The sequence below is a fragment of the Parus major genome, chromosome 5, assembly GCF_001522545.3.
Source record: "Parus major isolate Abel chromosome 5, Parus_major1.1, whole genome shotgun sequence".
In the NCBI taxonomy this organism is placed as follows: Eukaryota; Metazoa; Chordata; class Aves; order Passeriformes; family Paridae; genus Parus; species Parus major.
In genome coordinates this window covers 46,619,653-46,643,466 of record NC_031774.1, presented here as the reverse complement: position 1 = coordinate 46,643,466, position 23,814 = coordinate 46,619,653, and the positions used below count along the sequence as shown (strand labels likewise).

The 23,814-nt window shown below is 41.3% G+C and overlaps 1 protein-coding gene across 3 annotated transcripts in view; it reads left to right on the top strand.

The window, feature by feature from the left end:
* Positions 1-22,567, top strand: part of BTBD7 (BTB domain containing 7) — a 52,035-nt gene extending 29,468 nt beyond the window's left edge. The window contains exons 4-12 of one of the 3 annotated variants that reach the window (XM_015629900.3): positions 4,642-4,850; positions 6,007-6,082; positions 8,375-8,535; positions 8,850-8,993; positions 9,222-9,335; positions 10,840-11,029; positions 14,378-14,556; positions 15,205-15,633; positions 17,632-22,567. In XM_015629900.3, coding sequence (XP_015485386.1) covers positions 4,642-4,850; positions 6,007-6,082; positions 8,375-8,535; positions 8,850-8,993; positions 9,222-9,335; positions 10,840-11,029; positions 14,378-14,556; positions 15,205-15,633; positions 17,632-18,447 — 2,318 coding nt within the window. In that variant the 3' untranslated portion in view covers positions 18,448-22,567. Of the gene's footprint in view, positions 1-4,641; positions 4,851-6,006; positions 6,083-8,374; positions 8,536-8,849; positions 8,994-9,125; positions 9,336-10,839; positions 11,030-14,377; positions 14,557-15,204; positions 15,634-17,631 lie in introns of all 3 variants that reach the window. The other 2 variants (XM_033515350.1, XM_015629901.3) reach the window with 2 other exon arrangements.
* Positions 22,568-23,814: the final 1,247 nt, after the last annotated feature.

Sequence of the window (23,814 nt, the reverse complement as noted above, 5' to 3'; positions counted from 1 at the left end):
CATGCTACCTTGCTGCTCTCTGTCAACTGTACTGGTGCAATTATTTTAACACATTGACTCACAAAGATTGGGTTCAATATCACTTACCCTTGCTCTTCTGTAGCACAGTCACTGCCAGATCAGTTCCCTAGTCCTGTTCATCACATGTTTTTAAAATACTCCCCACTTCCAGTCTTACTGTAATGACCTACTATTGCAGGGAAGTTTGACTTGAGACATATTAGTTTTATTAGATAGCTATATTACATATGTGAATCCTCTACTGCATCTTAGCCCTGTTGCCCACTGTCATGAATAGTCCCACTGAGGTGCTATACAGAATGTTTTGCTGTGATAGGCTTTTGGATACTGGGACGTTATGAAACAGTTTTGCCTGAGAACCTTTTCTGTCACCTGTCAAATAAGTTTTCTAAAGTCAGACTGACAAATAACTCAATTTCTGACTTTTTGCTTGCCTTTGCTTTTATATTAGGAGTTCAGTTTACTCTTGACAAATATAAGAACTTAGAAACTTTATTGTAAAGCCTTATTCAGTAGCACAGCATTTGATCTAGAAGCAGATATTGCCTGACATCAAAGGTACTCTTGATCTTGGGAAGGCTGAAATACTGAAATGCCAGGGATCTCACGGTAGCAATATTAAATACACATTCAAAAAAATTCAAAATCTCGTTCCTGTGATTGTCAGCATGGTCTCTCCTAAAAACATTGAATAGCTTCTAGATTCTAGCTTCTAGAATTCTTACTATTTTTTTTCATTGGCTCTACTAGTGTGCACCAGTTTAGGGGGGAAGGCTTTACCACAGAACAAGTTCAATCAAGCTAATAGTTTTGTAGTAAAAGCTTTGCTTAATGATGCTTTTGCTAATTGTTGGAGGCAGTTAACTTGTCAGCTGTTCTGATCCCAGGTCGCTAGCTAGAATGCTAAATGTGGACTCAAGCTATTTCTGTCTGGAAGGACTGTGGGACTGCATTTGAGAGAGAACTGTGAAAGCAGACAGGACTTGATGGTAGGCAGGCTCCATTGGCATCCAGCAAAAGGAGTGCATGGAATAGCATAATTTGTGCAAAATGTGATCATTAGCCTTCCTTTTTGTAGACTCCAGGTTGACACTCTGAAGGCTAGTAATGGTCACAGAAGCTTCTGAGACACTGCAGATGGATTTTGGGAAGGCTGTTGCTGCCTGAGTATTAAAAAATAGTATTCACAAGAAAATATGCTCTGTTCTACTGTGAAGAGCAATATTGTGGCTATTAGATGACTACTTTTTTTGCCAAGTGGCTGATTGTTAAAGCAGAAAAAGCTTCTGCCAAAAAAGAAAGGAAATTGGATTCTTTCCATTTTCTAGCTTTTCCAAAGCTAGAATTGGGTTGCCCCAATTTATTTAGAAGCTCAAAAAATGCTTTAATTATTACCTTATGCTTACTTCAGAAGAAATACTTCTAATAATCCTACACGTCTGACCTATTGCTAAAGTTACCTGGGAAGAAGACTGTTTCATTTGCTAGTCATTCTTAATGAGCTTTTCACCTGATGTCATATTATTGTTAGTTGTGCGATAATTGAACTTGACAGAAGAATTGAGACTGAGCTGATGTACTGTTTCTATAAATCGGTGTTGCTCAGACCTTTGGAACTGCATTTCTGGTGTGTTTTCAGGGGGAAGGCATCTTTGCTTCAAAAATAAATGTAAGATGAAATACTAGGAATGACATTAATTTTGAGATAAGTCTCTGCTCTTGTAGTTTGAGTTTCCTGGTGACTGATTTCAGTGTGTGGGTTTACTGCCTTTGAAATGGAGCAGTCCTTATGTATGATGTTTGGAGTTCAGGGAAATGCTGTTTCTGCTGAAGTCAGCTTGCGTGCAAGCAGAATAATTGCATGCAAAAAATTATGTTAGGATTTAGCAGGGGAAGGCTGAGTGCAGATGACCCTAAATAATGGTTTCAAACTATTTTGTTTCTTATTCATGGGAGTCAAACTCCTCTCTTAAGCAAATTGCAACTAGTCACCACTTTCATTCATGTGCCAGGTTTGCTGCTAACTTGACATTTTCCTTTCTTGAGCCCCAAAAGGAAAGCTGAGAGAGACTCGCATGACAAAGTTAAATGCAATGTCAGCCCTTTGCTGTTTGGGTAAAAATGGATTCCGAAGTGGAAAGCTTCAGACTTCATTTATTCATTTTTCTGACACATGCTGAAGTATTTCAAGCTTTTTTTGATGATAAGTGGGATTTTGGATGGTTTAGTTGTTTCTTGTTTGTTTGTTTAAGGCTGTTTCTCAGATTCTTGACCAGAAGTTTTTAAGACTTAAAAAAACTTCATCCTTTAGGAATCTGGGGAATTCCCCCATTTAGAGGGGTCAGTTTCACTAACCTGTACCTCAATCTACAGAGTGTATTTCAGAACAGTTCTCATGCTCTGCTCTTACCTGTACCAGTGATGACTGGAGTGATGTTCCAAGTGCCTCCAACCCATCTTGGTTGCCTGTGCCCTGCTCACTTAAGGCCAGGGCTTGCCATGCAGATTAGAGGTCAATGTCTATAATGAGTAAAGTAGTCATACTCACGATAATATGTGACCTCATGGAGATAGGTGGCTCTGAGAAGTGCCATACTATTTCAGTATTTCACTATTTCAGTAATGGTGAAGGACAAAGCAGTTGTGTTGAAACATGACTCACCACTCATCCCTTTGTCAGAAGCAAATGGAGAGTCTGTCTGGGGATGCACAGTGTAATGCTGCGTGTGCTGCATTGGTCAGAAATATGTGTGCCATGGGTACCCCTTCTGTCAATGGCTGCATTCAGTTTTCTTTTTCTTAGGTGAATCAGATTTGTGGAGGAAAAAAACATCCAGCTGCTTGTTGAGGAAAGTTTTGTTTAAATATAAACTGGTGTAAAATGCATTACTATTGGGGGACAGACATTACTCTTATAAATTGCTTTAGAAATTTAATAATGTTTGTGTCCAAAACTGTGTATACATTCAGGCATATTCCTGAAAAGCTTAGAAATTTTTAATGGTAGAATATTGTTCTTACAATTACCATATTGTGGTTGTTATAGTATTGAGTACAAATATGTGCATCTAATAGGACAGGTAAACTTAAAAACAATCATGTGATTAAACCATTGCTTTCTACTACCTTCTTAATCCTCCTGTTTAAATTCTCGTTTTTAGTAACTTTACTTCTGCATAGTAGCGCCTTTGACAGATTCCCTCCTACTTGAAGAAGCTTGTTCACTTGTTACTACCTACTCCTTAAAAACATATCTTTCACATTATTAGTAACAATGGAAATTGAATGAACACTGTATATTCTGTGTGCTGCCCCATGTAGAAAAGTAATATTTTTCTTTTATATCTGTTATTTGTTGCTAGTGAGTTTTATCTGTATGCAGCCAGTGCAAAAACATGTAGCATCAGGAGACCCATCTTTGTCTTGACCAGGGTTGAGATTACTCAAGATTTTTGCTCAGCTTAGTTCAAGAGCTCAGCAATGTGATACACATACCTAAACAACAAAGTTTAGTTTTTAGGTATCTTTGAAACTGGGAGAAAAATGATGATGTATAAGCAAAATTGCAGTGTAGACATGTAGCTCTGAACTGTCTGGGGACCTCTTATAGGCACAGCTGTAATTTTGTGGCTGTAGTGGGTTGACACTGGAATGTATAATTCTGAGAATTTTTTTCTTTAAATTGCTATCTTTGTGCTAAACCAGATATACACATGAAATCAACAAAGTGTTATTGGAGACTTAAACTTATCAACGTTGTGGTACCATCTGTCTTAACTCTGTAGTCCCAAGTACCCAGGTTTTCAGCCCTCCCACAGTACATCTTCCCTCATTTCTTCCAAATCAGCTTCATTTCCCTTCAGGAGTTTTAACTGTACTCTCTCTCCTTCAGAAGACATGTACCCTGTGAAAGAGTAGATCCTAATAAAGCAGTGGGTAGGAAGAAACTGTAGCAGACTCCATAAATCTGACTCACTTCTGCTTCCTTGTCAGAATGTGCTCCCTGTTCTGGCACTCTCTGTGCCTTGCTGGATACTGAGGCCTTCGTGGTGGCCTGGAGCAGCCATCCACTGCTTTCTGCCTTCTGTGTGAGTCAGAATATGACGCTTTGCTGCCCTCATCCTGTACTGAGTAGCCAAGTACCAACAACTGTTACAGCTTGTGTTTCTTCTTCTCTGTATGGTCTGTCTCAGGAAGGTCTGTGAGCAAAGTGGTATGGGCAAAAACCCCACCTTTGTTACAGATCAGGGGTTTCTGTGAATCTACTGCGAACAATAGTGGCTCAAATTCTAAATGTTAAAATGTGTTAAACACTCAGATAACCCAAGGGGGTTGTGATTTGGTTGCACTACCTTTCCAGTTGTTTATCCAGGCATGCCAGCAGGCATGATGCTTCATGTGCCTTTAGAAAGTAAATAACCATGTAGTTGGAATCATAAACCACTGTTAAAATTATTGTACTTTTAGTCAAAATATAACCTTGTTTTCAACCTTGAGCTGTAGGGCACCTGTCTTTATTCTCACTGGGTGTATATGACCCTTTCTTAGGCACATGTATTATTCCTTCAGGGTCAAAGTGCCTCTGTAACAACATGGTTGATTGTTGCCCTTGTTTCTTAGGCTGTGAAGATATTATTGCTGAGAGCATCTCACTGGACACCTTAATTGCCATTCTGAAGTGGAGCTCTCAGCCATATGGTTCCAAGTGGGTACATCGCCAAGCGCTACATTTCCTCTGTGAGGAGTTTACCCAGGTCATGACTTCAGAGGTCTTCTACGAGCTCAGCAAGGACCACCTGCTCACAGCTATTCAGTCTGACTATTTACAGGTAACCTGCAATGCAGAATGCAGCTGGTCCTGCTAGGAGCAGGATGTATTATACCATCACTAGGAAATGCTTGGGAGTAGTTGATTTTAAATTGTAGGCTGAAGGGGGCTGTACGCACTGAGCACTCCTATAATGTGTAAAAAATGAAATGGAAATAGTGATTAAGAAAGTTGTTTTGTTCTTGGCTTTTAAAACAACCCAAATGTGGTATATGCTGTTGCTTAGAAATCTAATAATAGTTTATGAATGGATGCAAAGTATTTTAAATACAGCATTTCTGAACCTAACATTTGCCTTGCCTGTTTAAGAGTTCTATAAAATTACATGGTGGGAGTAGTTTTTCTGTAACACCACACATGCTAATTTGGGGCAATGGGAACTAATAAATGAGAAATGGTTCAGAAAACTCAAACTTACTTTCATGGAGAGAGAAAAATACCTTCTTTGACAACTAATGCAGAAATTTTTTAATTTATTTTTGTGACTTGACTTCACTGATTGTGGTTTTAGGGAGAGAGAACTGTGTGGTCCAACAGAGAGATCCTGGATTTTTGCTGCCATTTCTCATCAGGGGAGATATCTTTATGATGACTACCCTTTAATAGCTTAAAGATTACTACATTATTTTTTAACTGCATTCATCTCAATCTTACTTTTTTTGTAAAGGATTAAGTGCTAGAGATGATTTACAGTGTTTTTTAAAAAACTTTTGTTTTCTTAAAACATTTAAAACAGAAATTATGGTTAACAGTACTGTTGATCTTCCATGAGAGTTTATATTGCTGAATTTGTAATGTTAAACAAAAGTTTGGAGCACCCAGAGGTAGAACTGCCCCTTTTAATTAAATTTAGTAATTCAAGCTTTATACCTGTAAGTTTCCATACTAAATAAAATTTTTCCTTCTGTACAAACCTTATTCCTCCTCCTAGGGATTCAGTAAGTAGTATGAATCTAAAAATTATGGTGATGATGTACCTGTAGTACAACTTAAATATTAGGAGAAAGTGGTAAGTAGATCATAAAGTGCAAATACTTCATGCTTAGGTACAACTGTGTTTCTTTAGAGCTGTAAAAGACCTGTGGGATTTTTTTGTCTTGTGTGTGTGTGCATGTGACATTAAGCATATACAGATTACTAATTTCCTCTTTCTACAGGCAAGTGAGCAAGATATTCTTAAATATCTGATTAAGTGGGGAGAACACCAGTTGATGAAGAGGATAGCAGATCGAGGTGAGGATCCTTTAAACCATGCAGTACTAAACCAAATAAACCAAAATCTATGGCAGTTCTGTTTTGTGAGTCGCTTGTAACTTAGGGAAATTCAATCTGCTTTGTCCATAATATAGTCAAAACAAGTGCTCTTGCTTTCTTTAAAGGTTTTGTTATCTAAAATGAGAACACAGTATTCTGAGGGAGATGGGAGTGTTTAGTCTGAGGAAGAAAAGGCTTAGAGGGGATCTTAGCAGAGTCTATAAATATCTAATGGCAGAAAGCAAAGAAAATAGAGCAGCGCTTTTCTCTTGGCAGCCAGGATGAGAGGCAATGAGGCATTAACTGAAATACAAGAAATTGTGAAGATGGTCAGACACTGGCACCGGTTGCCCAGATTAGTTGTGGGATCTCTGTCCTTGGAGGTATCACATCCCAGCTGGAGGCAGTGAAGGGCAATGTGTTGAACCTTCCCTGGGGAGGTGTGGGAAGAGGGCATTGCTTGTGACTGCACCAGACTTTTAGAGGTCTTTTCAACCTCCATGACTGTCTGATTTTGAAGTCTGGGTGGTTTCCTGTTGTCTCAGAATTATTTTTCTTGTAACCAATTCATGAAATAAAAACCCCTTCAGTATCTTGTTATCCAGGCTTCTCACAGTAGTGTTACTCTTAGTTTACTGTGTCAGCCTTCAGCTGCAGTTTGAGTGTGTCTCTGACAGGAATCTATGGTAGTGAGAAACAAGCTAACAAGTGGCACCAGTGTTTTCCCTAAAGTAGATATAAATGTATTTTTATGAGCCTAGATGCGCATTAGTACTGCAGTGGTAACTTTAGGGGCAATCTTACACATGCTGGATATGGGAAGTAGGTTAAACACGTATGTCCCAAATAACAGATGCAAGGATCCTGTAGTTCATCTGCACTAAGAAGTGTCAATCACATAATGCCAGAAGAGGAGCAAAAGGGAAGAACCTACCTAAGTAAAAACAGAGCAGTACTGGTGTAACTACTGTCTTGGGAAGGCTGGCTGTGCTTTTGAAATCCACTGTTACTGCTTGCAATGCAACTGCTTTGTCATGGACATGTTTTATGAAATGCAACAAAAAATTAGTTAAAGGATATGCTTCTAGTGTCCTGACTAAGTACTAACCTATTTCCAAAACAAGATTTTCCAAGTGTTTGTCCTGGGGCACATTGGAACATCATGGAGCCAGTTAAACAGTAACAGACCTGGGCTGGGGCAGAAGCTGCTCCTTTGGGATCACTGCACAGCTTCTTGCTCTGACATTCAATAAGTAAACAGCTCACATCTCTTATCTGGGATCATCAGATAACACAATAAGCAAAAGCAGAAGTAGTGACGCCAAATTCTGTCAGATTAGGGCCAGATTTAGTCTGGTAATTTCATCTGAATTCTTCAGTGGCACTCCTTATATTGCAGCTCTGAATGTGCGATGCTGTCGCTAAAATGCCACAAAGCATTAGAGAATGTAATGAGCTGTGGCCAGAACCTGAGCTGCATGTACTGAGGGAGGGTGGGTATGTTTGACAGGTTTCCTCAAAGAGGAAAACTAGTCAGTCAAATTGAGATTGGGCACAATACCTAAAATACACAGGTGGGCTGCATGGTCATCTTGCTGTCTCCAGGAAGATACCACTTCTGGTAGAAATAGGTTTTCCTGTGACCATGAGAGCAATTTGAATGGGCTTGACACCATGTTACTGAGGCAGCTTACACAAGGAAGCAAGAATAATGTATCCCTGAAGACCCTTCAGACCATAATTTGTAGAAAGTGTCTCTGAAAACTGCTGGGGAAAGGCAGAGGAGCTTCAGGAGAGAGTCCTTGGGGGAACTGCTAGCAGGGAGGTACAACTGCTTTCATAGCATAGTTCTTAGTAGAGTTTTCCAAATGTTTATCACAAATGCTATGTTTGTATTTTCTGCCTGGCTTACACTTTGAAACTGGCAGCTGTGCCAATGGCCTGTGCTGGTATAAACTGAACCTGTCTCTGTGGATGCTTCATATAAGATTTTAAGGCATGAGGTAGAATCATATAGCCATTTAGGTTGGAGAAGGCCTCCAGAATCATGGAATCCAACCTTTGACCAATCCAGTCAGCTGTCAACTAGACAATAGCACCAAGTGCTATGTTTGGTTGTTAGTTTTGTGGAACAGTGCTGATGAGCACTACTGAAGAATGATGAATGAGAATTTTCCTTCCTTTACTGTAACTTCCTGTAAGCCCTGTGCCTCCTTCTGTCCTCTTTAAAATTTCTAATGAAAACTTACCATGTCTTGTTCCTTCCCACAGAGCCTAATTTACTCAGTGGTACTGCTCACAGTGTGAATAAAAGAGGTGTGAAGAGGAGAGATCTTGACATTGAAGAGCTGAGGGAGATCCTGTCTCCACTTTTACCTTTTGTCCGCATTGAGCACATCTTACCCATGAATAGTGAAGTACTGAGTGATGCAGTAAGTCAGTAGTCTCATATAAATACCATCTCTGTGTTCTTTGTACTTCACATGTTACACTGTTCAGCTGTGATAGTCTTTTTGCTTTGCTGGGTGTTGGTTTTGTATATTTTAAGGATTAACTTCTAAAATGTTATCATTGAGAGTAATAGATGTATAACACTTTTTCTGGTTAGGTTTTGTGTTCTTTAAATCTATCAAAAGGCTAAAGAAAAATCAGTGGTGTAAGGATTCAGTGTAAAGAATGCATTTATTGAAAGCTTTTATCATATTAATATTTAAAAAAACATAAAACTCTTTCTTGATTCTTAAAGATGAAGAGAGGCCTGATTAGTACTCCTCCTTCAGACATGCTACCAACATCAGAAGGTGGAAAATCAAATGCCTGGCTGCGGCAAAAAAATGCTGGAATATATGTGCGGCCAAGACTGTTCTCGCCATATGTGGAGGAGGCTAAGGTAATGTCAGCAACACTTGACTGTTGACAGATTGGGGGTCATCAGGGGGTTCTGTAAACAGGGAAAGATTTTGGGATGTTTGTGTCTCTTTACATGTATTGGCCTAAATACTAACATTTTCAATTTAACAAGACTTACAAGATTGATCATCAGGCTCAAGTCTCTAGAACTGGTCAGAAAAATTTCAACAAAATTTTTTTTGTCGAAATTGAAATGTTTGCAAGACAGATCTTGATGAAATTCCACCGGAAACAAAGCAGCGTTCTGAGGGAAACCTCCCTGGTTTCCAGCCAGTTTGCCGGCCCAGCTCCTCGGCAGCCCTCCCGGCAGGCGGATGGCAAGGTGAGAGCCTGAGAGTCCCAGTCTGCAGCTAGTCAGCAACCTTGGTGCCAGCTCTTTCAGGCTCCCCAGCTCCCACCAGAGCTGGGTGAGGAACTGCTATTCCACTTGGCAGAGGACTGATATTTCATCTTCTTGTTTGATTCAGAACATACCCAAAATCTTGTGATCCTCCACAAAATGGAATAAATATCCTGTGTTCAATTTGAATAAAGTCCTTTGTTTTTCTCTCAGGCAGTCACTTCCCTATTTAACTTCTTGCATGGGCACTGTCAAACTGAAGATCTTGTAGCATTTTTGGTGGTGATGTTTGGTGGCAGGGTAGAGATGGTGTTGTGTGGGGCAGGAATGTGCCACATTCTGTTTGACAGATTGGGAGCTTTTGTGTCACTGACCAGTGCCACCACTTCAGGTAGCTCTGACTTGAGTTGAGAGCTTGTGAGTTGCAACAGTGCAGGTGACAACAGAACAAGAGGGTTAAGTGAAGCTGTGTACATCATTACAGGCTCTGACATCTCTCTGGTGAATTTGGAGCTTTTGCCCTGTGCTTAGGAGAGAAAATGTTTTTTAGAGGTATAAGATGTTGTTGATGTACTCTGTGAGGGAAGCTAAGAAATAAATCTATTTTGCATTTAGGTCAGTTAGAGAGCACCATGTGGCACTAAAATAGCAAAGATCAGCTGGTTAAAATGTTCTCTTTGTATCTTGGACTGCTAAAACTAACAAAAACATGATAAAAGCTCTGACTCTTAGTTTTCAGGTATATGCTATGGGAGTGCTTTAGTATTTATCCAAAGTAAAAAGTGCATTCTAACAGCTCCCATACATACCTCTGTCAGAATTCCTACTTGTTAGTACTGGTTTCCTATTGTGCTGTTAATATTTTTAAAGCTTTTTAAGGCTTTTTAGCCTTATAGGGAGCACTCTCATATGTAGTCTCTGATAACTTTACTCCTCCTATAGATAGTTTAATTACTGTAAAATGAAAAAATTGTGAATGATTGATTTTTGACCTTTTTTTTTTTTTTTTTACTTGCCTCCTAGTCTCCCAATTTTTCAAATAAATTAATTTGATCTTAAGTAAGAATCTTCAAAGGGTAGGCATAAATCCTTTTCTGTTCTTTAAGGTGTCTGAGGGAAACATGTTTCATTTTCAGGCTAGTGCCTTCTACTCAATGGCACAGGAAGTTGAGACTCATAGACAGTAATTTTCTTAAACCTAGGAGGTCTGGCCTCGAGAAGGTCAGTTCTAATCTGACAGGTTAAAAATAAGCAAAGTGTCCTTCTCAAACTATTCTTCTGCCTGCTCTTAGCTCTGAAACTCAGCTGTGGTCATGACTGGAAAATGGAATAGAAAATGCTGATGAAAAGCCAGATGTTGTTTGTGACCTGACAAAGTTACAATGGTGTAGCCATGGCTGGACTTGTGTTGCTGGGGCTGTGCTTGGAGCAGAGGCAGTGGGGTGTGTGCAGTGCCTTCATGAGGCTCTGCTGGCTGTCGTTGCAGTCGGTGCTGGATGAGATGATGGTGGAGCAAACCGACCTGGTGCGCCTGCGGATGGTGCGAATGTCCAACGTGCCCGACACGCTGTACATGGTGAACAACGCGGTGCCGCAGTGCTGCCACGTGATCACCCACCAGCAAGTCAGCACTAACCAGACCAGTCCTCCCTCAGTTATAGCCAACGAGATCCCAGGTAAGCTGCTGATCGCTTCCTGTGCCCAGGATCTCCTGGGACTATGGGGGCGCTTGGACCTGCAGGCAGTGAGTGTCAGTTACGGTGTTTCCTTGGAGGGCAGTTCTGCACCAGGAATAGTCCTTTTGCTTTGGTCTATCCTAAAGACATTAACTGGTTTTGGATGGAAGAGTAACTAGTTAGAGTCCAAAACCCTTGGACTGGTTAAACACAGTAGAACATTTGCTGGAGCCTGGCTTTCTATTCTCAGAATTTTCTACAGGGTTCTCAGTTTTCTACAGACACTTGTCCAATATAGGTAAGATCTGTGAGTGTGGAAAATTTCTTTCAAAAACCAAAAGCCAGAGAACATAACTTGTAAGGAAATCAGCTGAACTCAGTACGCCAGAAAAGTACTGGAAGTGGGCACTCAAAACACATAGACTTCAATTTACCAAATCCACTTCGGCTTTGAAGCCAAACCAACTTAATTCCTTGTGGAAGAATGTGTCAGAGTACATTTTTATAGGCTCAAGTAAATATGGCCTCTCTTGACTTCAGGATGATTGGTGTGACATTCCCTATAGGCAAGCCAGGAAAATATACACTAAATGTATTTTGTCATTTATGCATATGATCTTTTGGTGTCAGACTGAAGAGTGTATCTAGTGGGGTTCCTAAAGCATTTAGCTCTTCCTGCCTTTCCCCTGTCCCATTAATACTCAGTGTGCATAGAGAAAACACTGTCACAACTTGAAACTGATGACAAGTTGGAAGGGTCAGTGGGTGTTTTGGAGGGCAGGATTAGATAGCTAAATGACCAAGATTAAATTTTAATTCAGTGAAGGAAGTGGAAAACACTGTGCCTATGGCATTCCCCATTTTATAACCTCTTTGTGTATCAGTTATGGCTCTCTTCAGTCAGCTATGTTGCAAGGAAGTAGATGAACTATTCTTACGGATGATAGAACCATGGCAAAAGTAATGGATTGAAATTGCTGCATGAGAATTTAATTTGAAGTGTTAGGAAGATTCAAAACTGTTTAGTTATAAGATTTCTAGGAAAATCTGTAGAACAGTTTTGATCTGTTTGCTTCTTGTAGTCTGGGAAGAAACTTGATAAAGCTGAAAATGAGTGTCTGAAAACTTCTGTTTGAAAAATTTGATAAAAGTATCAATTGTTTGTTTAGAAATTTGGAGCTCTCAGCAAAACTGTGGCATCTCAGCAGTGCACTATAGTGCTTGGACTTCCTTCTCCAGAAAAGTGTAAATATACTTAGCATAAATTGAATATCAAGTATTTCATATAAGGTAGGACTTTGATAACACATTGCTCAATCTTAATTTCCAAAGAAGAAAGACAACAGGTTCTCAGAGGTCTTCAGTGTTTTGCCAAAGTTCTCAGGTTCTTAAAAAAACTGGCTCTGTTGGCAAGCATGAAACATCTTGACCAATCTGAAACTCCCCTGTATCTTGATTTTGTACAATTTAATAGGTAGGAATTGTTGCTAGTCCTTTGATTTGAACATAGATAGGAGCTCTGAGCCTTGCCAGTAGTTGGAGCATAGGAATTGTGTTCTGGCAGCTGTCTGCTTTGCTTAGTTCTGTAATTAAGCAAAAGAATTGATTGGTTTCCCAATGCCCTTTTGCTAGAATGGGCAGACAGGGCCAGTTAATGTGAGGAGATTAATGTCTGTCCCAAACTCTGACTTGTACAGGAATCCATCCTGAAGCATAGATGGAACACAGGGACTGTTGTGGGGAGAGCTGGGCAGCATTGCCTCTGTGGCCCTTGGGCAGGGCTCAGAACAGGGGGTGCTTCGCAGCAGGGCTGTTCCCTGTCTGTTCCTGGCATCTCCTTGGGCCCACTGCCTGAGGACTGTATTTGCACAAACCTGCTGGCAGTGTGCTTCAGTGCTCTTTCTGCAGCACTATCGTAAAATGAGTTCAGCTGAAGCCTCCTTTAACTTGAGGCCAGGTTCTGCAAGTGGTTGGGTTTCTTTACACATTTTCCAGTTTCAGTCTGAATTAGATATCTTTCAACCGAGAGAATTGTATTTTTTTTATATACATAATCTTTCTTCCATGTGTTTCACATGAATAATAGTAAAAAAAAACCAAAAAAACAAAACAAACCAAGGTTTGAAAAGACAGTATTTTTTAATGAAAACCTTACAAAATTTTTATGCCTACTAGTTTGGATAAGTGTTTCAGGCTTCTCTTAGATCCTTTTCTTTAAGTATTAGCAAAATGCTGGCTGTAGCTAAACATCTGACTGCTAAGCCAGGATTTTTCAGAATCATTTAAGTGTGTGGAGGGTAGCATAGAAAACCTATTCACAAGACTTGAAGACTGGTTAGAATGGGTTCCTTCCCTCCCCTCTCAGTAAAGCAACTTCATTGAGGGGCAAATATTTTGTACTACATATACTTCTCCTTCATGCACCAATGTAAACTTTGTGAAATTGGGACCAGTTGTAATTGTGTGGTGTTGGGTTTTGTCCTTCTCTGTAATGTCTTTTCACACTGTTCTTGCTGTATGTTCTGTTTAATTGTTATGAGTTTTCATTATGGACATCTGGTCATGGTCATAGATAACACTTGTAAAGCTGGTAAAGGATCAGACTCCAGGACTTAACACGCTCAGAGATCTGGATTTGTCTTCTCTGTTTATATACACGTTTTCCTTAGGAAAGAAACACCACAGAGAAATATTCATCATCAAACAACAGTAAGAAGTGGCATGAGAAAGTTTTGCAACAGGATAAATATCCAATATTATACATGACTTTCTTTTGGAATGTTTTTTTTAAAAAATTATTTCAATATGACTGCATAAAACAACTTAATTTTAACAGGTTTTTATTGGCTTACAGTTCATGTAACTTTTGTAAAATGCTCTTTCTCTAGTTACATGCTGGTGTTATGGTCTTGTGATTATAGAACTGCGTTAGAAGTATGAAGTGTATGCCAAAAAAATCAATGAATTCTTGGCCTGTGCAATCCATGAGGGAACATTCAGTTGTTATTTAAGGTATCCTGCCCCCATCTCAAATCATGGAATTCCTGCATCATAAGGGATTTACAAAGAAAGCTCTATTTGTGGCTTATTCTAGCAGAAGCTGGGGAAGTGGATATGTTTTTATCATTTGTATGATGTGTGTTATCCCATGTGGCTTAATGATGCTCCATGGAACATGGGTAAGTTGAACTGTTCTTGGCAGAATGGTTCTTAGAAAAAAAAAGCCAAGGCAGCCTGATGCTAGATTTTTCCTTCAGAATAAATCTAACCATTGCAATCAAACTTCTACTGTCTCAGTTATAAAAAGGACTCTCTTGTATCCCCACCCATTCTCTGTTATCCCTCCAGTTCCCAGTCTCCTGGTTGTGAAAGAGATGATCAAGCGGCTGCAGGAGCTGCGGCACACGGAGCAGGTGCAGAGAGCCTACGCTCTGAACTGTGGGGAAGGCGCCACCGTCAGTTACGAGATCCAGATCCGAGTGCTGCGGGAATTCGGGCTTTCTGATGCTGCTGCTGAGCTCCTGCAGGTATGAGGAATGTGTAAGACTGTGAAGGGACTTGACTGTGTACTCTGCAATAGGAGTATTTGCTGTGTATACATGCAGGTGCACCAGTGCTTTGAAATGCCTGTGTGACTGTCCAGGTGCAAACACCAGATGCATTTGATGTATGTGATTTTATAAAGCTATAAGTGCAATGTATAGTTTTCCCAAGAGTCATTGCCATTCAGGAGGCTCTTATTGACACAAATTTTGGGGACAAAATAAAACTGCTCAAGAGGGAGTTGATGAGAACAGTAGAACCATAACTTGAAACCTAGATTATTATTTATTCTTAAAAGAGAGAGGAGAAAAAGTGGTAACTTTGCTGTAGGTTGGCACAGTGCATGTCAGGACTGGGAAACTGAAAAACCCTCTTCTGTTTATACACCAGTGATAAAGGAAATGCATTTGTTGGTCAACTTACGGTGAATATTATGCTTCTTGTCTTATTTTAGGAAAAACCCTAATCTATTTTGCATGGTAGCTGTAGTCACCTTGAGTGTTGGTGAGCTTGTATGTAGCACAGCTAGGCAGTTACAGTATTAGCATGTTTCTGAGAGCGTTAGTTCAGGAGATTTTTCTAGATGGTTTCCTACTTTGTCTTGTTTCATGCTGGGTTTTTTACCTTTGCAGAATCCTCACAAGTTCTTTCCTGATGAGCGATTTGGGGATGAGAGCCCACTGCTGACAGTGAGACAGTCTGGACGATGTCGCGTCAACAGCACTCCCACTGCAGAAACCATGTTTACAGAACTGGACTCTTTCGTGGCCTTCCATCCACCATTGCCCCCTCCTCCACCTCCATACCACCCACCAGCAACTCCTATTCACAACCAGTTCAAAGTGGGCTGGAAACAAAGGGTGCCAAGTCAACATCCCTCCCGTTCCTTTTCTTACCCGTGTAACCACTCGCTGTTCCACTCGCGCACCGCCCCCAAAGCTGTGCCGCCTGTTTACCTGCCCGGCGTCAAGGCAGCGCCTCCCGACTGCACCAACACCGCCGCTCTGGGGCGGCAAACCGTGGCGGCAGCAGCAGCAGTGATGGCAGCTGAGAAACAAGTAGTAAGTGTTTTGATTTCTCCTCTTCTGCCTATTTCTGGCTGCTCAAAGTACCCCATCGAAGGAGCTGGAGAGAATTCTTATGATGAAGTAACTTGGCTTTGTTAAATAAAAAGAGCATCTTCATTGGTTAGGAGGTTTGTCTACCGAACTCTCTGTCAGCATTCTCTATGCCAAAGGCATGCCCAGATCCCTGGGAGAATGAGCATTCCAGGGCAGGAGCATTATTGAAGGGGCAAATGGCACTCAGGAATCTTCTGAAATCTTAGAATCGCAGAATATCCTGAGTTGGAAGGGACCACAAAGTCTGTTCCAGTGCCCAGCCACCCTCTGGGTAAAGAACTTTTTTCTAAATATCCATTCTAAACCTCCCCTGATAGAACTTCAGGGTATTGCCTGAGTCCTGTCACTGGTCACAAGAGTGAGAGCGATGTCTGCCCCTCCTCTTCCCCTCACAGGAAGCTGTAACTGCAGTGGGGTCTCCCCCCCAGTCTCCTCCAGGCTGAACAGACCGAGTGACCTCAACCACCCCTTGTGTGACAAATGTAGTTTGCACTACACTAAAACAAAGCATAAGCCAACTTCAGTAGTGGACTGCACACTGTAATTCACAGGTAGAAGCAGTGGGAATATTGTGACTATTCACAGGTAGAAGTAGTGGGAATATTGTGACTATTCACAGGTAGGTAGCCTGAAGTAAACAGGTTGCCTTTACACATGTGTGAAGAGCATGAAAGCTATACAGCTGAGAAGTATTTGAAAAGGAATTGACAAGCAGAAATAGGTAATTGCTGATACAGAGGGGTTTGTTACAGTTTTTAAAAGCACTCATTATCATTGCTGAACTACAATATGATGCAATAAAAACAATGAGCTATAAGATATCCAGTAAAGACATAGCTTTGTGAAATACAGGAAGTGCTGAATGAAAAATTTGGTAATTTATTTCTGCAGTGAAAAAACTGTCAGTGCATAGTTGTGGCACATTAGATACAGATTTGATCCTTGAGTTTCTGATTGGAAAAATAGATTTTATTTTCTTCCCATTGCCAATTGTCCTAAAAATATTGCGCTTGTTTTTCTATTTTAGAATAAAATATATAACTTCATATTAGAAATGTGTGTCATTGTTTGGTCAAAGGTAGGATTCATAGCATGTCACTCTCCTTTGATCAATACTGACTTCCCTAAGGAAACTACATAGTAGCCCTTTTCATATCAAAAATATTTCTGCTAGAACATGTCCATAAGTAATGAAAGGAGGAACATAGGCTTAATATAGGTGATATTTTTCTTCTGTATCCTTTCTGCAATTTGTGAGTTGCCATTAATCAATGATTACTAAAGTTGCTTTCATGAGAAATTACAAATGTAAGTAGAAATTTTCACTCTTCTGTCTGGAAGGCTGTAATTTGAGCAATTCTGCACTGAGGCAAGCATGGGGTAGGTGAGAATACCACGCAACAGCTTCCATGTACTCTGTGGATTTAGTGAGCCCTGATGCTCCCCCAAGCCCTGAGGCTGTCCTGCACACACGTGTCTGCAGTTTACTTGCTTTAAAATGGGGAATGCAGGCAGAAGGGTTGTGTCTGTAGTGGTGACACATGTGTGTTGTGGCTTCCCTGCACTGGAACTGTGTGCTGTGACAAGCCATTTGTTAGGCTCTGCACCAAGTATCTGTTTGGTTTAATAATTGTGAATGGCTTAAAGCAGGCCTGCCTTTAAGAAGTTCAGCAGTACAGTGTCCTTTACTGCATATTCAAGGCAAGATGCATTTAAGAGGAGCTGTAATTGTGACACAACAGCTTCATGAAGAAAAGAAGCAGGAAGGTGAAGTTTGTGGATAGATGTGTTCTTTAAAATGTGCAGGTCTAGTGCTGAAGTTGGCAAGACTAAAGTAGATTAAGAAAATGCCATTTTGAATGACAAAAACCATCCTAAATACAATTTGTGTTTAGCTCTTGTCTTTGTTTCCACGGACCAATTTCTTTTCTTTTCCAGTGTACTCAGCCCTTGCTTAATGAACTGATGCCAGACATCGCAATGGGTGTGTCAGCAATGTCTTTGAAAGACAGAAGATTACCAGAGCTCACGGTGGACACGGAGCTAAGCCAGGCAGTTACAGAGGTAGGACCTGGCCCACCCCAGCACATTTCATGTATTCAGAACAGACACATGCCTACTTCTCGGAAAAAACATGCAATAGAGCAAAAAATAGAATCTCGAGAAAATCCGCAGGAATATCCTGACTTCTATGACTTCTCTAATGCTGCATGCAGACCCTCTACTCCAGCACCCAACAGGCACAGTCCTTTGCCTTCACAAGGCATTTATTTTGGCCCAGATTTGTACAGCCACAATAAGGCATCACCAAGTGGCTTAAAGTCAGCCTATCTACCTTCCCAGATATCTCCTAAAAAGCAAGAGGATTCTAGGAGGGAATACCTGCTCTCGCAAGATGGGCATCAACACAGGCAAAAGAACGAGCCAATACACCTCGATGTCTTAGAACAACCTCCCCAGCGGCTGGACTTGGCACTGGCTACCCAGGAAAATGCTGGGAATGGCCCTGTTCACGTCAGGGGAAGAACAAAAATGGAAACGGATTTAACCTATGGGCTAACCTCCAACAGACCTTCGCTCTCTGCGTACAGCTCAGACGTGCCAGAAGAAAGACCCGGTAGGAGACTAGCAGATGATGAGCCATTGGAACATGGAGCACAGAGAAATGCAGATTTGGAAAGGGAAGATGGAGTAAGCAGAGGAAGGAGGTCTCCAAACAAACCAGACTTCCTGTACAAAAAATCTGCCCTATGAAAGCAACCTCCACTATTTCTCTGTGCCTAAGAGTTGTAAACATCCCATTCCTTGCAACTTTTGGCCTGACTTCTGTCAGAGAAATTCTGTCATGCCAGCAGAAAAATTCAGCTTTGCTCACTTCTTTTGTACATACATTGCTTTATTAGAGACAGCATGCTGTCAGTTCGGTTTTAATGCTGCTTCTGGGTTTATTTTGTTGCGATTTTTTTTGGAGCAGATTTAATTAAGCCTTTTAAAAAGCAGAAACTGGTACCTTTTTTCTACAACCTGGTAGCCTTTTGCACCTGTACATCTATTTTAGTGTATTAGTTTTGTACTAATATGTTAAACTTTAATGTCACATTTAAAGGACTGTATTTTCATACTTTTGCATTTACCCTTTCACATGCTGATTCCCTATGTGCATTGGGTTGCACATTATGAAATGTATTTTCTTATGAGATAATAACAATGCGTTTATTTTTTAATTATAGGAATTCCAAAGAACAGCACATCAAAAAACCTACATTTTTAGTTGGATTTTTTTGTTTGCTTGTTTAGATTGAAATCTTCCTGATTTTTATGACTATGGCAAGAATCCAATTTAATATTTTGTTTGAAAAGTTCTGGCAGCTGGTCTTACCTTTATATACATCGCAAACCCACTTCAAGAATTGTATTTGGGGTTTTAAGAATTCAGAGGGATATTTAGGAATCCAAATTCCTGTGAAATTCACTGGAATAGGACAGTTTGAGTCTGTTTACTTCTGTTTCAGATGTGACCATGGAGAACTTCATGGTCAGCTGGAAGCAGATACGCAGACCAGAATTGCTGATCTGCTCATTTAGAAATAAATCTAGAAATACTGTATAAATTACAGTAATTACTTGTTCTTCCAGCTGCTCATCCGTGGGTAAGCAAAGACCAGATGAGCGGATTCCTGCTAACTTGTGGAGCGTCAGGAAGATGAGGCGCAGAACCTTTGCTGTTGCCTGAACAGGTGGGAGGGTTCCCCTCCCCGCCGGTGCCGGGGTGACAGCCCATGGCCTTGTTTCCTCTGCCTGTGCTTACAAAAGGGCTTCACTCGCAGTGACAGCGTTCGGTGTTCCTTACCTGGCCTCCCGTGGCGCTGCCCCCACAGGTGCAGCTGTTCCGTGAGCAGAATCCAAGTGAAGAGTCACTGCTTCAGCATCACCACACGCCTGAAGCTTTGGCACTCCTAAATTACACCTCCATTGTCCGATTTGTGTTTTGAAAGCACAGCAATGAGATTCCCCTGTTAACAGGATGTGAGGAGGGAAGGATGCTGGGCTGGGCTGGCTCCTGCTGCTGGGGTGGGGTTCAGCAGAGCGCCAGGGGAAGGGTCACAGTTATGAACTACGTCCTTAATACTCACTGTGCAGTTTTAACAACAAATTCATTGCATTCAGGATAGGGATCTGATGCCACTGCAGAGTAGTGATTGCTGGTAGAGTCCTGTTTGGGGAGGTTGTTAAATGCAGTTTCTATGATGAGTTTCCCTGTAGCAGAAAACTATAGTCCCAGGTGTGACCTAAGGACTGCTTTAAGGTTAGGTTGAATTATTTCCTGCAGCTCAAAGTGCTTAATACTGTTTAACAGAAATCTTGCTGCAACTTTCGGTTTTAATTGATGGCAGATTCTTACCTAAAGTGTTTCATTAAAGTATGAAGGGCCTGGTAACAACACAGTGTTACTGGAATATATTGAATACTGCATTTCCAAACTACCAAATAGCTTCTGAATAAATGAAGATATGGGTCTTCAAACCAATAACCCCTGTGTCTCCTGCAGACACATTTATAGACCTGCTTCCATGATGATTCTGCAGGTGCTCCTTTTGAGATGCAGCCATGGAAAACATGGTGTAGGATTGGAGCAGAAACTTGCTTAAACTCTGCAGGTGGTGTGTCTGGTGGATGTAGGGGAGACTTTTTTCCTCTGTCAGCTTTTCTTATCTTGTTTTTGCCCACAGTCAAGGCACTGGGTGGTCCTGGCTTCATCACCCATCTGTGGGGTTTGCATGGGACTGGTGTAGAGCATTGTTAAATGCAGGAAGGTGTCAGTGGGGGGATGGTACTGCTGCAGGTTACAGGGCTGAGGCTCGTTGGGTGTCTTCAGAAGATTTGAGCACAGTGCTGTCTGACTGCGCAGCTCTAACAGCACACGAGGGTCTCATCCGCACCTGCATGAGACCAGCTCACTTGAACCAGTAACTTTCAGCACACATGAGAACCCTGAAACTCCTTGGACTTGCATCATGTGTGTGTTGGCAGTTTAACTACTAAAAAATTACAGCTGTCCTCAGAAAACTTCGTATTCTCAATATTTTTGCCTAAAACTGATAGATGTACTTCAGGATTTGATATTTTGATTATCATAGGTTGATGTGGCACTGTGTACTTGGGCAGAGGTGGGACTGAGATCTATAGATAGAACTTGAAATTTAGGGGGGATGTGGCTGATGAAGATGAGAAGTTTTGAGGTTATGGTTTGAGTAAAATCATGAAATGCTTTGGCTTTGGAATAAGCTGGTGACAAATGCCTCTGGGGAGGACATGTCTGCATTTTAGAATACAAATTTGTTTCTGAAGTCTCAGGAACTGAGCAGTATTAAAAAAGAATGAATAAAGTTTAAAAATAGATGCAGAATAAAAGACAAGTCCTTCTGAGGTCACAAAGACAATCAGGCCATGTAGACAATCTGTGTTTTCACTTGCATATTTTGGATTGGGAAGAAGATGGCAGCTAATGGCAGCTGGTTTGAAGTGGAAAAGAAAGATTTCTTGAATTACTGGAACTTGATTTTTGTACTCCATAGCAGGATTTCCTACTTGGGATGTGCAGAGGGGCGAGACCATTTTTCATGGCAGCATTATTCAGAAGCCAGTGTTCATCCTACATCTCACACACCACACGTACCTGTGCTACCTGCTACTCCTTGTTCTCTGTCTACTGAAACTTTGGTGCAGAAGCTCCTTGTTTACATGAAGCACTTTCTGACTAGGCTGGAAATTGACACCTTTTCCTCCTATAAATTAGATGGAGATGACAGATTATTGACTATTTTGCTTGAGGATAGAGGTATAAACATAATGGTTTTTTTGAATGAGGGAGATTCATGCTCCTTGTTCTATTAAAGAGAGAGCTCAGACTTGCATTTAGTGAGCAACATGCAAAAAGGTCTTATTCCCCTTGCCCCAAACCCAACTCCTCCTTTCCTTAATATATGGATGAATAACTTAATTCCTAAAACACATTCTTCCTTTGAAATGTTTTGTTGTTCCACGAAATTATTGTAGTTGTGTATTAGTAACTGCTGTGTTGATTGGCAGTTTCATGTTGTATTTTCCTGTTCTTAAGGATTTTCATGTATGAAAATTAAGGCTGTGGCCACCTGTACTTGTAAGCCTTGGGTTTTGATCCCAAAATGTCCCAAATGTATGTCTTTAGGGGTTTCTTTAGTTTGGGTTCAGGAAGGGGTGGGGGCCTAGAGGGGTTGGGTGTTTTGTGTGGGTTTTTGGTTTGTTTTGCTTGGTTTGGGGTTTTTTTGAAAGAACACTAATGCTGTTGGAGGCACTGTTCTCATAATTCTATGCTTCTATGGTAGAGGTGGTGCTGGGCCCTGCTGGATGCAGGGAACAGCTTAGAGGGAAACCTGTAAAACCGCATTTGGGGTTTCTGTAATTACCTGTACTGCCAGAAGGCAGCCCTGCCCTTGGCAGCGTTAAGGATTTGTTTCTTGTCCTTGTGTTGTTACTGGTATAAAGTCAAGTGCCTTCAATGCTAAAGGCTCAGAAAATTTTCTTAAACTGACTTCATGTCCTATGCAAGTGTTTTTTCTACAACCTGCATAACCAGTACTTTGTAAAACTTGTTTACGCTTCAATTGTACATAGTGTTTTTTTAAACAAAAAATAGTATTTTTATTTAGGTACCTCCAAACTTGAATTCTAGTCTTGTGTGATGCATTATAAAACAATACATTTCTCTTTTGAGTACCATTACAGTTGTAAAAAGGTTTTCACTGGTTCTATTTTTCTACTGTTGCTGAGAAGCATGTAACACTGACTTTATCCTACGTATAGTTGGCATTTCAAATAAATGGCTTGTATAGAACGTGGTTGTGTGGCTGCTTCCCCTGAGCTGCTGCTGCCTGGCTGCACCCACCACCCTGCCCTGCTCCCTCCAGCCTGCCGTGGCTGGGCCGGGGAAAGGAGCCCAGCAATACAGAGAGGCACACTCCGAGTCTAAAGGCTTGTGGGAAAAAGGTGCACAATAATGCTGTGAACACCAAAGACGAGATACAAGCCAGTGTAAAAGAGGGATTTGAAGTTAGTCACTCTGCTCAGGCAGTTAATAAAAAATGAAAAGCGTTTCAGTAAAGTAATTCTTTGAGTTCTGGCTAGAGCCTAGCTGGCTGAGGCCATGCCTTGTGAAAGGCAATGGGGCTGCTCAGAGCTGGGTGCAAGGAAGCGTGTGTCCATTTTCTCATGGGAGCAGCTGACAGATGTGTTCAGTAGCCAGCAGTCCCAGGCTGCAGTTTCCCTGCCGACTATTCCAGCTGACTGTTCATTCCATCTCTCAGAAACAAGTGCCTCACTTCTTCAGAGCAATGACTGAAGTTCAGAAGTGTCATCTGGCCACGTGCCTGGTCTCACTCTGGTGTAGGAGAGCAAAATACTGTGAGTTACATCCTGACAGAGCACAGGTGGGTGAGGAGAGCGAGAACTATGTGGTCCCACATGTTAATTACTGACACCTTCACTCCCACACCCAAGAAGATGAGTTGTAGGAGCTTCCGAAATTAGAGAATTTTAACATTTTTTGTTACAGTCCTTCTGTCACTTTGCAACAGTGCTTCTAAGCCTGCCAACCTCAGAGGAGAGGATGCCTGATGTCTCTGCTGAGGGGAGGCTTTCAGCATTGGAAGGGAGGACTGTTGGAGCTGGGTCCCTTTGGGTGGACCCTGCTTCAGTACAGGCTGATGCCAGGGATGGACAGTGCTCGGGGTCGGTTCTGGCCCTGTGTTCTGCAACGGGAGCCACAGGAGTTCCACATGTGAACTCACTCCTTCCATCACTACTGTATTTTCTCAAGCACAGCAAGGCTGGTGCTGGGCTGTAAACCATTTCTGTGATCACTGGGGCCTTTCACTGCTTTTTATTTCCTGTGGAAGACACAATTGTCTTTGGGTACCCTCTCCCCCACTCCTCCAGTGAATTACAGAAACTGCAACACAGAAGAAACATGACCCTGTCCTGCTCTAAATTGTACTTAACAGCAGGCTGCAATCCCTTGTTTCACACCTGGGTCAGGGGGAAACAAAGGTCTATGAATCCTGGGCTTGTACACCCTGGTGGCTT